The following is a 13,749-nucleotide window of genomic DNA, read 5'->3' as shown; positions in this document are numbered from 1 at the left end:
ACAATGCAAATTAAAATAATGAATTAAGAATGAAAAATTATATGAATGCCAATAAATATATGCATGCATAAAAAGCGCATATTTTCAGTTTGATTTCAGAGGATTAGAGATATTAAGGGTAAAATACTAAACGAAAAAGTAGTTGCGATTTCAAAAGTCACTTCAACATATCCATGGATTTGAGATATTGGTGTTATGGATACCGAAGTTCAACTGCATTACACTTGAACGAGAAATTTATATATATATGTATATACATATATATATATATATATATATATATATATATATATATATATATATATATATATATATATATATATATATATATTCAGGTGCGGATCCAAGAATTGAAGTTAGGGGGGGGGCGCAGAAAGTAGGCAGGGGGTCTGGCCCCCAGTGGGTCCAGGGCGAAGCCCTGGTGGGGGTCCAGGGGGCGAAGCCCCCGGAAGCTCCTGGATTCTAGAGATTTTGTAGGGTAAAAATGAGGTCTACCAAGTAGACATTTTTTTCATTTTCTTGACGAAACCATGATTTAAGCTAACTTTGACAGTTTTAGGGGGGCGCGCACCTGGTTGCCCCCCCCCCCCCCCCTTAAATCCGCCACTGATATTTGATCACTCCTACATATTCATTAAAATAACCCCATACATCCAGAGGTTAAAAAATTGTATTGCATGTAATATAGAGTTTCTGGTTAGTCTGATACTTAAAATTTGGACTCTTTAGATATTTAAATATTAAATAACTTGAATGGCTGATAAAAAAAAATGCAATATATGTATGTGTTTAATATAATTTCAGGCATGAATTGGAAGTAAAAAAGAATCACACAATGAAGATGCTGAATTTGAAGTTGCTCAGAACTCTGATTTTTTTTGAAGCAGCAATTTTGGTAAGACTTCAAGACATAATACATACAATTACAACTTGGAATGATAATTTATATGATATTTATAGCTTTTATTGATCATATTCAGTCAGGGGGAGACTGAAATCCATCATTTTGAAAATGATGAAATTAAATTTTTATTATATGACTAAAACTAATTGTAATTTTTTAAGAAAATGATAAAAAAACAGTCTTAAAAATATAGAGTTTCTAGATTTTATTCTTATATATATATTTATTACTGAAATATTTTTACAACAATCGCCAAAATAAGTGAAAGTGTTGTCTAGCCCAGGCTTATAAATGCCAATTAACCATCTCTTGAAAATAAGTGTTGCAAAAGTTTGGAAATCTACATTATCTTCTTTTAATTATCTAGTTTAAATATTCTTCTGATCAATCTTGTGTGAATGCTGCTGACTCCTGTGAAACCTCTAGAAGGACTGTGGCCAGAGTCAACAAATGTCCAGAGAATAAAACTGAGTGGGTGGAGGCAGCCAAAAGAAAAAAATGTTCATCCCTTGCTGGACTGTGTCCAGAGCCGGACAGATTTGTATATCATTGTGTATTGAACTTCTTTCTCAATGAAACTCTTGAAGTGTGTGCTTATGGAAGGAGAATCCTTCTAGGTTTGTACTGCAAAATATTTCATTGTAAGCACCAGCTTATTCTTCCAACCTCAGAGGTAGACATTAAATTAAATGGTGAATGTCTAATTGCTCGGGCCAAGTAAATCTCTGCTAGGGCAAGGGAACTTAGTAGCAATGGACTTGTCCGATCAGACAAGTAAATAATTATACCCCCCGCAAACGAAGTTTAGGGGGGGTATATTGGAATCAGCTTGTCCGTCTGTCTGTCTGTCCGTCTGTCTGTAGACGAGATTTTGTCCAGACCATTTCTTGGAAACTGTTGCAAGGATTTGTCTGAAAATTTGTACACTTATTCTTCGCCATATGAAGGTGTGCACCTGGTATTTTCATCATGATTGGATAATTTTTTTTGCATTTTACAGGTGTTTTTTTCATTTTTATTATGTGGTTTGTCCGGATCTGTTCCCAGAGACTATTGCATAGATTTGTATGAAAATTTGTACACTTATTATTTACTATATGAAGATGTCCACCTGGTATTTTCAACATTATTTGATAATTTTTCTGCATTTTACAGGTGTTTTTTTTTTTTTCATTTTTATTGACTTAGTCATTTCAGATTCATGTCTAAGGTTTGAGACATAGAATCTAGAACATCTGTACAAAAATGTGAACTACAGCTTAAAACTACTCATAAGAACTAGAAAAAAAATCACAAAGTATTAAAAACAGTTTTTACATGACACAGCAGATAGTGTAAATCCATTTGTACCTTTGGAGTAATGAGTGGACATGCATCCAGTTAAAGATTAATTAATGAGTTCAGTGTGGGAAGCTGTTAGGGCATCTCTGATCAAGCAAGTCTTATCTTTATCTCCTGGGAATTGGGCAGAAAGAAATAAAGATCTCTGTTGTCTAAGTCTCTTAATTGTAATTTATGTCTGTCAAAATACATAGTTACTGGAACCAGCCTTTTATTTTTAAAATGAGTTTGATATATAAAGGTATTAAGATCAATTTGATTTTGTATAATTAATTATGATATTTTTTTTTCAACAATCAATTTGCAGAGTGTCATGTCTCACAAAGATGACAGATAGTTGCACACTATTTTTTCAATGTAATTAAAAAATACTGTAATTACTAGCATTGATGTTTTATTAGGCTGCACCTTAGTTTCATTCATTAAAAAAATATAATGAGTAATTAAATTTTCACTCTAAATGTTTAAGCAAATTGTGAACACCTCTCACATCTAGTCTAAGAAAACATTAGTGATTTGGTACCTTCTCTGAAAAACCCAGCGGGGGGTATTTGTCCCTTTTGGACAGTTCTAGTTCTGATAGAAACTTATATTCTTTAATTATATTATATTAATAATCCATAAATGCTTTATACAGGGTTGCTTTCCAGTCATAATTCTGCTAAATAAACTACAAGTAAATTTTTTAGCAATTAAAAAATTGAAAGTACATGTAAAGCAAAGAATCCTAGCAGAAATGACATGGTCTAAAACCATTTCTTGAAACAAATAACATGTATTAATACATTAGCAAATGTTAATCAACTTTTATCATTCCATTCCTCTTTCTTGGGTTACAGAAATCAAAGTAATAAATTCTCTTTCTAAATTTCACTTTTACCTTTGGGCAATCCAAAGTTTGTCTTCACTTGTCCAAGGGGGAATTTGATATGAAAGTTAATGTCCCTGTAACCTTCTATAGTTTTATTCTGCCTCCTTTGTCCTCGAAGCATTTTACATTTTATGTGACTATAAAGAGTCAGCTATGTGTATATGACTGAATATCTTGACTAATAGAAAACCCTTTCGCAGTACAGTTAAGGCTACCCATGAAACTTTTATGGTAATGAGGTCATAATGAGGTTTGACGTCATGACAGTCGCTCCGCCCTGATATATCTATATAAGGAATTAGAGCTCAAAATACCTATTTAACGACAATTGCAAGAATTTGGAACAAATGTCCGTATTCTTGTCTCTAAATAAATTATACGTAGTGATTTTCTCTTGTTTAGAACATCATGTTGTCGAAATAATTCGCTTTTTATTGTGTCGTTTGGCTGCACTCGGCTTCAGCCAAGCGCTTGCACTCAGTGACACGGAATGTTGTTTACATAAAGGACGTGGAGACAGCAGCTGAGATTTGCGGTGAAAAATACAGCAAACAGTTAAATCTTCTAAAGAGAACAGTAATAAAGTAACAGATTTATGGTCTGTTTATCAGATGATGCAGATATTTAGAGAAATCATGGACTACTGAGGCTATTGCACCCCACCTCTCTACCCTGGGCAGCTGCAGGGATTTTCATATTTGTACGCATAAGTATCAAGATTATGTACGCATAGGTATCAAGATTTTGACATACTATTGTTAACATCAATATGAAATAATCGAGTGTGTATGTATAATATGTATACATGTAGCAAGATATATTGGTAGTGCCCAGGAGCTGTGTCTACCCCCCCCCCCCCCCCTTCCCCTTACACACACAACACACACAAACATGATATGAAGTTGCACACCACCAGTTTAATTTGCACTGAATATGCAATTCCTTGTCGTTCAACTAATTTTTGAGAGAATGCATGTATCATGGAGATCTGCAGGCATGCAAAAGTTTGCTGTTAAATTTATTAAAATTAATTATTGTTCAATTTCAATCATTGATAAAAGATTCACTAGACATATAATTATGTTGACATACAATCATCTAAATATGTAATTTGAAAAGGAAAGCAGGATATCAAATGATAATTTAGCACATCCATAAAGTGTATATTTCTGTAAAGTGAAACTGTATTGTGTATGTACATGTAATATACATGCATATATGCATTTTATACCCCAGTCCTGTAAATCAAAAATAGGATTTAAAGTTTAAATTTTCACCAGCTAGTGTTTCATACTTTAAAATAATTCTTAGCATCTGTATTATGAAATTCTAAATCTGTAGAATGATATTTCTAAATTTAAAATTGAATATCATGTTATTTTATTTTTCTGGTCTGAATACATGATGTACAATTCTTTCATCATTGTAGCTGTCAGGTGCTGCATGCTTATAATCCAGGGTTATCTACAGAAAACATATGCAACAATTTCTAAACATGGTATGTTCACTATTAACATATTTCATAATAATTTTATTGTATGCCAATATAATAGTTTTTCAATTTTGAACAGATGCAAGAATTTCATTTATGAATTTGTTTCCTTTAATCACTTATTTTCCAAGCTTAAATTGTTAAATTGCAAATGGCAGAGTTTTAAAATTCCCAGAGAAGTTTTGTAACAAAAGATTTCATGAATTTTAGAAAATGTTACATTACATGGTTTGTTTTGCACATTGCAGTGCCATTTATTTTAACTAATATGTATTTGACTCATTACATTTTTGGTATATTTTATGTTACAGTAGCTGTTCACAAAGAATTTGAACCATTCCAGTGTTGACACAGGCAGCAAGTGTATGGACCAAGTAAAAAGGTATGCTTAATGATATCAACAATACACATATTCATGGCACTATTATTTTAAAGATTATTTTAATAAATAAAAACAGCAGAGTTACAGATATTTGATAAATTTTTTGTGATTTCATTAGATTTTACTCATTACATTGTTTCAAGTTTTACTGTTTTAATCACCAGCACACTTAATAATATTTCATTTTATTTTTAGAATGGATTTTATCCCAGAGTACATGTCTTGATGGAAAAACTATGCACCTACTCAGAATTACCCTCACAGCCTGGCTTTGTATGGGAGAAGCTGTAGTTATTAAATAAATTTACTAGATGAATAATACTTTAAATGTTATCTTTCAATGGCAACAGTGATATGAATGTCAGCTTTTAAGGCTGTAAAGGTGTGAAAATCCAGACTTGCATGAACATGGTGTTTTTGATACATTGAATCAAATAAAGTCTAATATTGGCATAATTATATATTTATCATGATCACTTGTATCAAAGAAGTATCTATTTTCTGATTACATTTTTATATCATTTAGCTCGGGTGCTTTCATTTTTTAAAGAGAAAATATCAATCCCTAACCTTTTATACACAAGTTTATCACAGATAAGACCCCCCCTCCTTTTAAAAAACAAAATGAAAGCACCCGCTCTAAATGAGATGCAATGGTTATATCCTAATAAATAAAAACTAGATCATGATGTTTACAAGTTAACAATGCCCAAGTATATATCATTGTCCTTTTATCAAGGGAGCTAAGAAGCAAAATATAAGGGGTTAGATATGCAGAAAGGAGGATAGAACTAATAATATTAACAGGTGTAAATAACCCTCACCTGGTTTTTATATCTGAATAATTTTTAAGCCAACAGGAACTCTTAAACAAAAGAGGATTTTGGAGAGCCACTGAGGAAAACCCATATGTGAAACTTCATTCTGTTGTAGATATTTATTTTTTATTATGTCTGTGGGGGGGGGGGGGGATGAATGGTTTCTCATCATATGAGGGAGGGGAGATCTACACGTTTATCTGAAATGATTGAAATTTAGTAATGGACATTTTTTCAATATTACTTGTATGATGTACTTTGTGGCAGTGCCGATAAACTTGATTGTTATACATGTATACGTACATGATAAAGGCCTAGATCATCGAGAAAATGCGGAAGGTATTCAACAAGGTCTTGTCTGGTGGATGAAAAGGACGAAGACATACAAAGGAAAGTAATTAAAGTCAAGATCTTTTATATGCATACCGTTTTGAATAAGTAAAATAAAGCCTAGCATAGTCTGTAGAAGTTACATGTTCAAATTCGCGAGGTAAACAAACTCTACAAATACCAAAGAGTTACCTCCCGTGGCGGGTCACTAATGCATTTGAAAACTATATTTAGAATGAATGTTTCAAGACTTCGATTTTAAACTAAAAAGTTCAAGGGCAAGGCGACATATGAAGAGGTAGTTTTTTGTATCAAATTGTTTATTTTACTGCATACTTTTTGAAAAGTGATGCTCATTTCTCTGTAATTCGCTAAGTAATTTATTATTTCACATGAAATGCGGAAAGTACCCTATTTTTTCAATAGCGGTCTGTTTTTACTGAATAACTAAATAATACCAGAGATCTAACTGAATGAGCATTATTTTTGAGATAGGATAGATACTTGGGGACACATTGAAACCTTGTGCAGTGTAATATTTCTTTGCCTTGCCCTTGAACTTTTCGGTTAAATTTGATATTTTATATCTTGAGCTAAAATAGGAGCCCACGTGACTACTAAGGGTCACATGATGACAAAAAATATTATAATTAAAAGCGAAGGACACACTCTTCAAGAAGACACAAATATATTTTCAGTAGAGTCGTATGCTAGAAAATAAGAAGGTTAAACTTCAAGTGTCTTGTTTTCAGTGTCTTTTTATAGAAAATGTTGCCTTAACTGTACTGCGTTGAGAACTTAACACACTGTTGAAAAGGATATCATGTTAGTTCACATTATTTTATACAGGTATTTTAAATTACTGGTAGATTTTAACTCTTTATCTGATGCAGTTAATTGGAGAAATCAATGTATTTTATAAATGTAAGATTTCAGAATACACAATATTCATATTAGACAAATTATATTATACATACCATGTATTCATGTATCTTGATTTTAGGGAGATGTACAGAGTACAGCATTCTAGGAAATCTGATCCAGGAGAGTAGGGTGGACTGTAAAATGTTTCCTAGGCCCTGTCCTGTTATATATCCATCCACTGAGGCATACAAATGTAAGTTTGTTACACACCACCCCAATATTTTTTTCTTTCCTCTTTGGTGTCTAGTACATGTCTAGCAGGCAAACTGTTTGCAAGCTTACTGTATATCCGTTTTTATCCGTTTTTTTTGCGATCATTTTTAACTTGCAAAAAGTAAAACACGCAGAAATTATATCGGTTATTGTGTGCCATAAAAACGTAAACGTTTTTTAATTATTTTTTTTAAATCGCAAAAAATAACTTGTGCAAAATAAAAACTGTAAAAATCTAGCCTTTTTTCGCAAAATTTGCAACACGCGAAAAAAAACAGACATCCGATATATAAATGAGTATGCTCAACCTTTTTTCCATACAGAATTTTGAAATTCTTGGCTTTGGGTCCTTTTCTTTTCTAAAGGACATGTTACAGGTACACAAATGCAGCTTTTGTAAAGCTCCATAATGTGAGTACAAGTTAGTCGGGTATTGAGTGTACATTAATTTTGTTTACTTATTGATCGACTTATAGCAGATATGTCCTGTTCACACTGGGAGAGGATCATTTAAGTTGTTAAAAATTAAATATGAACTGTCTTCCAAAAAACATTTAATGTAAATTAATTAGGGATGTCAAAATATTTATTTTCCTTAGTCGATTATTCAGTTGCATTATTCGAACGATAGTCGAATATTCGGAACATTTTCTGAAAATAAAATTTTATTTTAAACTTCACGGGTACATGACGTATTTGTAACTTAAAAACCCTTTTACATAAATCTATTGAAAAGGTAACCTCAAAATTAATGCAACGTAACGTGTGGATAGTATGATTATATGAAATAAACTTAGACACCTAATTCTCCAAACTGTATAATTTCCCCATCAATCGAATTCATAGATCGGTCTAAACAGTCAATTTATGTTTTAGTAAGCATTATTTAAAAATTGCCAGCCGATATTTTTAAAAACAATTTTTTTTAGCTTATTATGAAATAAATAAAAATCAGGTGCTCGTGATATTTTTAAACAGTTAGATACTAGCTTATTCAATTGATTGCCCCGGCTATCAAAATGTCCTTAAAGTGTAAGCGGATTGTTTTAATAATTATAGAAGTGTCAAAACTTGTCACGGCTATGGTGTTCCTTGGATTTGAGCAATCCTAAAATAACAAAATATAACTGGTACAAGGTATAAGATCAAGCCCAATTAATAGTTTTCCAAACAAAGTCCAGTAATTTGATGGGTAATTTATTACAAAAATAACAGAAGCAGTATCTGACATATAATTCCCGCGGTAGTAAAGCACTTACAGTTACTGTACTTTCTATAAGTACGAGTACATGGAAAGTCAATCGTTTTTGTTGAGGAAAATTTTCGACTGTCTCTGAGGAAAGGCAGTTTCTCAATTTTAAGATGAGAATGCCATCTCCTTATATCACTCTTTTGTTGAATTTATTTAATGATAATAATATTCGAATGTCGTTTCATTATTCGATCGTCGGTCCATTCGACTGATAGTCAAATAGTCGACTATTCGTTGACATCCCTAAAATTAATTAATAATTAACTCCAATTAATTCACTTTGCATCAAACTACTTTGCATTACGTTCTTCTGTGTGAATGCTAAGCAAAGCTAATTTGAATTTAAATTTTGCATAACAGTTTTAAGTGTCCTTCCAAATGTCAGTGGTCAGATATAATTAGATATGCTATTTTTGAAAGGAGAAAAAAAACAAAGCAACATAATTATATTAACATGATTAACTGATAAAAATGTATAGACAAATTTAAGGATTAGAATTAACGTTTTCTCCCACAGGCTTATTTCAGCCTATGGAAATGAAATCCACAAGTCAAGCTAAGATGAAAATCTACAGTTAAAATTTAATGAATGAATCGGTGCTTTTTCCATGCTTTTATTAATCAATTGCTATCTCATGTACATCACCATCTCAAGTGTGCAGTGGAAATTAGACTATAGTATACATCAGAAAAACCAACAGATCAGTGTCTACCTGAACTGCAGACAGCTCGATTGGAGCTTGGAAGAATTATTGTTACCATCAGACTCACTACATTTTCTTGAATTAAACATAGTTTATAACCATGATTTGTAAAACATTATTTGTTTGATGCTGAATTTCTGAATGAATATAAAAGAAAACAAAAAGTTATTTGAATTGGTTGTTTGACAGAAGCATTTGTGTGATTCATTCTGTATAAAAATGACAAATTTTGTATAATCAAAATACCAAAAAAGATACAAAACTGATCTTAATAGTTTTCAAATCACCACTTTCTAAGATTTTAAGTGTTCAGTAATTTCACTGATATTTTTTCAAATTAACTGGCATTTACTTGCTAATTCAGTGTGCGCCAAAAGCACTAGCCTGATGCGCTGGAACACTATAGTAAAAATTTGGTCAGGCTAGTACAATGTTAGTCGAAACTAGCCCGATTAGCCAATCAGATTAGTGGAATTTTCATTGATAAATGCCTATTTTTATCAGTATTGTTATAAATGTTAGTGAGATTTTTGTCTTGAATATTATCTTGATAATAGTATTATACAACTTAATCAATGATTTTCGTATGATTTTCATATCCCAGTTGATGTCTTTCTGTCCATGCTTTGTTTGGTATTTATAGTTCATTGTTCCTGTCAGATCACTATGTTGAATTGCTGAAGAATTTGAACAAGGGAAGGGTTCAAGAAAAAAAGTTGCAGAGACTAGCTGCCACTATTTAAAGTTAAGAAACAGCAAAGATTTTTAAAAAATCTAAGGACTGAAATAAAACTGTCATTTAATTTTTCACACTTTTCAAAGGACTAGGAGGGGAAGGGGAGGGGGGCTAGTCCAATTGGGCTAACACTGAAAGCAAAATTTGCACACATGGCTAATTTCAATCGCTTAATACTGCTCTGCATGTGTGACTTCAAAGCAAAAATATTCATGGATTTCATTGCAACAATTTCACCTAAATTAGGAGATTACCATATAAAATGGAAACAAAAATCAATACCATGAAAAGTAAACTAATTAACATGATAAATGTACACAACATCCTTAAAAAAATTATATCAATTAAAATAATTTGGAAATGCATACAAATGTAAATTTGATGTGCATTTAGTAAAATATGTTGATATTTAATTTGTCTTAGTTTAATTTGCATCATTTTTATGCCCCGCCATGAATATGGCCGGGCATATAGTGTTTATCATGTCCGTCTTCCGTCCTTCTGTCCTTCCGTCCTTCCGTCTGTCCTTCTGTCACACTTTGCGTTTAGCTCTGTTCAAAGCTCAGTTTCAAAGATACCATTCAAGATATTTTTATCAAACTTCATATGCTGATAGATATTGATGAGAGCTATGCAACTGCATCAACATTTTTTGACCTTGACCTTTCCTTTGACCTTGACCTCACTTTTCTTAAATTAGTGTTTAGCTCAGTTATAAAGATACCATTCAAGGTAGTGTAATCAAACTTCATATGTTGATGCATACTGATGTAAGCTATTCAACTGCATCAACATTTTTTGACCTTGACCTTTCTTTTGACCTTGACCTCACTTTTCTTAACTTAGTGTTTAGCTCAGTTTTAAAGATACCATTCAAGATAATGTAATCAAACTTCATTTGTTGATACATACTGATGTAAGCTATTCAACTGCATCAACGTTTTTTGACCTTGACCTTTCTTTTGACCTTGACCTCACTTTTCTTAAATTAGTGTTTAGCTCAGTTTTAATGAAAGCATTCAAGATATTTTTTACAAACTTCATATGCTGATACATAATGATGAGAGCTATTCAACTGCATCAATTTTTTTACCTTGACCTTTCCTTTGACCTTGACCTCACTTTTCTGAAATAAGTTTTAGCTCAGTTTTAAAGATACCATTCAAGATAGTGTTATCAAACTTCATATGCTGATACATACTGATGAGAGCTATTCAACTGCATCAACATTTTTTGACCTTGACCTTTCCTTTGACCTTGACCTCACTTTTCTTAAATCAGTGTCAAACTTCATATGCTGATACATACTGATGAGAACTATTCAACTGCATCAATATTTTTTGACCTTGACCTTTCTTTTGACCTTGACCTCACTTTTCTTAAATTAGTGTTTAGCTCAGTTTTAAAGAAACCATTCACAATATTTTTATCAAACTTCATATGCTAATACATACTGATGTAACCTTTTCAACTGCATCAACATTTTTTGACCTTGACCTTTCCTTTGACCTTGACCTCACTTTTCTTAAATTAGTGTCAAACTTCATATGCTGATACATACTGATGTAAGCTATTCAACTGCATCAATATTTTTTCACCTAGACCTTTCCTTTGACCTTGACCTCACTTTTCTCAATTTGTGTTAAAATGTTGCATTACTAATATACCCTCGGCGGGGCATTCATGTCCTATGGACATATTTCTAGTTACTTTTTGAATTATTTTAATCATATGTGATATAAAATCTGTTACAAGCATTCATGTAAAAAGCACAATTTTTTCATAATAATTAAAGTAGGACTTCCTTTTTCTGCACCAAGTGCATACTGTGGGGATCTAAGAAGTCTGATTTGAATTAGATTGGCAATAATTTACACTTTTAAAACTCTCACCACAAATGTAAAATTCATAGCCCATGGTTTAGGCCCAAGAATGGGGCTTAATTTGGCATATATTGATAATACATTACTTTTCTCATAATCTTCAAGAATATAATTGTCAGTTTAACATCCAAATGTAGCTGTCAAACTGTAAGCACAATGACATAGAGTACTTAGCCCTTATCAAAATTATAAAATTTTGATTAATAGCCATGTATTTTATAGTTAACATTTGTCCAATACTTTGTCTCAGTTTTATATCTTCATTTGGAAAACTGAATGACTGCATTATTTGTAAAATAACATTAATATAATGAATTTTCTGATTGTAGACCAGGGCTGCTATAATTTAGTTCAGAGACCAACAACAAGTCAACCATTAACGACTAGGCATTCGCTTCTGTCAACAACAGGACAACACTTTATTGGTAAAGAATCAACAGAGGGGATTCCATTGACAACCTCATCGGGAGACTCTTCCACTTCAGACAACATAACAGAGAGGTTTATAATGATTACAAGAGTGTAGTTATTTAAATGATCCACAAACATTTCAATAAGATGCATATCTTGATACCATGCTTCTGATATTTCAGTTCTGTGCTTTTGAGCAGATGTTTGTCTGGAACTATATATCTAAAATTCTGCATCATATTTTAGCTGAAAATAAATATGGATTCTACAGTGCCAAATAATCTACATTCAATTTAATATCTACAAATTCAATACAAGAAGCATTAAGTAAGGGACTATATTTTGTGATGGAAGTTTTTTTTTAGAAGAAAATGATAAGGTTTTCTCTGTCTAAGTATTTACAGTACTGTTAAGTTTGGATGCCTATTTTACCATGCAGACTGCACACAGAATTATATTGTGCAGTGAGATATAATTTACTGATCCCAAAATACATGTACATATTGCATTAACCAAAATGAATTATATTATCATACTGAGACAAATACTTTGTCAAATATAGCAAATACATTTATTATACTTTCATGTTAAATACTAAAATCTGATTGGTTTAGAAGCATTTAACAATCCGTAATATTACCCTCAGCGTTAGAAACACACTTGACAACGGGTAACATTACGAAAATATCACATGCGTTCAAATCATGCGCGTACGGTTCACCATAGAATTCTCAAAACGTCGGTTGTGCGTTTGAAAGAAGCCGAATAAATGACGTCAATAAAAGCTTGCGTCCCATGTAGCTTACTTGAAAACAACAAACGACAGACGAAACATCCTTGCGAGTGTAAACTTTAGATGATAAAGGACTTTTTGAGTAGCAAACAAACAATAGAGAGGTTGATAAATCTTTTCCGAAGCTTTCTTATTGAGAAAAATAGAAGCAGGGAGTTTGAAAGCTTTCTAAGCGTGAACTTAACGACGATCTCCGAATTTTTTTTATGACATCCGAAATCAATAAGACATTCAGTATAATAAAATAAATAGTGCACGTTTTTGAGGGTAACAGTTGAAATTGACACCCCTCGGAAAACCATTGTCAACCTCTGCTGACGCGTCGGTTGACAATGGTTTTCCTTGGGGTGTCAATTTCAACTGTTACCCTCAAAAACGTGCACTATTTATATAATAGTGAGGTAATGTAAAGTAAAAGTAAAAGCTTAACCCCAAGATAAGTTGAAAATGAATTTACATCATAAGAACCCACTTAACATGAACATGCATGGAGTTTTTTTTAATGTGAAGTTTCTGGGAAAATTTCCAAGAGTCTGTTTTTTACATTTTACACAATGATTTATATCTTTATAAGTCAATGAATCTATAAATCATTCATTGTGTTAAGAGTCTGTATTAGCATATAAAAATGATTTTTTTTAAAAATGTTAATATGATTTCAATATTTTTAGGTCAGGCAGTGAAGATTCAGTACC

The 13,749-nt window shown here is 32.0% G+C and overlaps 1 protein-coding gene and 1 long non-coding RNA gene across 2 annotated transcripts; both read left to right on the top strand.

Annotated features, from left to right (window-relative positions):
• Positions 1 to 808: 808 nt before the first annotated feature.
• Positions 809 to 12,376, top strand: LOC133176857 (uncharacterized). The gene is made up of 4 exons (XM_061311919.1): positions 809 to 895; positions 1,272 to 1,521; positions 7,142 to 7,255; positions 12,180 to 12,376. Exons 1-4 carry the CDS (start codon positions 836 to 838, stop codon positions 12,374 to 12,376), a joined length of 621 nt encoding a protein of 206 aa, XP_061167903.1. The 5' UTR covers positions 809 to 835.
• On the top strand, positions 4,577 to 5,256 carry LOC133176849 (uncharacterized). The gene is made up of 3 exons (XR_009719566.1): positions 4,577 to 4,614; positions 4,920 to 4,990; positions 5,186 to 5,256. It is a non-coding gene; the product is annotated as an uncharacterized LOC133176849 (long non-coding RNA).
• Positions 12,377 to 13,749: the final 1,373 nt, after the last annotated feature.

The sequence above is a fragment of the Saccostrea echinata genome, unplaced genomic scaffold (assembly GCF_033153115.1).
Source record: "Saccostrea echinata isolate AGI-Se365-2 ecotype Australia unplaced genomic scaffold, CSIRO_AGI_Sech_v1 ptg000083l, whole genome shotgun sequence".
In the NCBI taxonomy this organism is placed as follows: Eukaryota; Metazoa; Mollusca; class Bivalvia; order Ostreida; family Ostreidae; genus Saccostrea; species Saccostrea echinata.
Note: the sequence above shows the minus strand (reverse complement) of the source record. Positions and strands in the feature narration are given on the sequence as shown.

Bases quoted from the DNA above. Each gene is read 5' to 3' on its own strand.
- LOC133176857 (XM_061311919.1), top strand. From the start codon at position 836: ATGAAGATGCTGAATTTGAAGTTGCTCAGAACTCTGATTTTTTTTGAA. The intron at 896-1,271 runs GTAAGACTTCAA...TTAATTATCTAG, and splicing joins TTTTTGAAGCAGCAATTTTG to TTTAAATATTCTTCTGATCA. The intron at 1,522-7,141 runs GTTTGTACTGCA...TCTTGATTTTAG, and splicing joins TGGAAGGAGAATCCTTCTAG to GGAGATGTACAGAGTACAGC.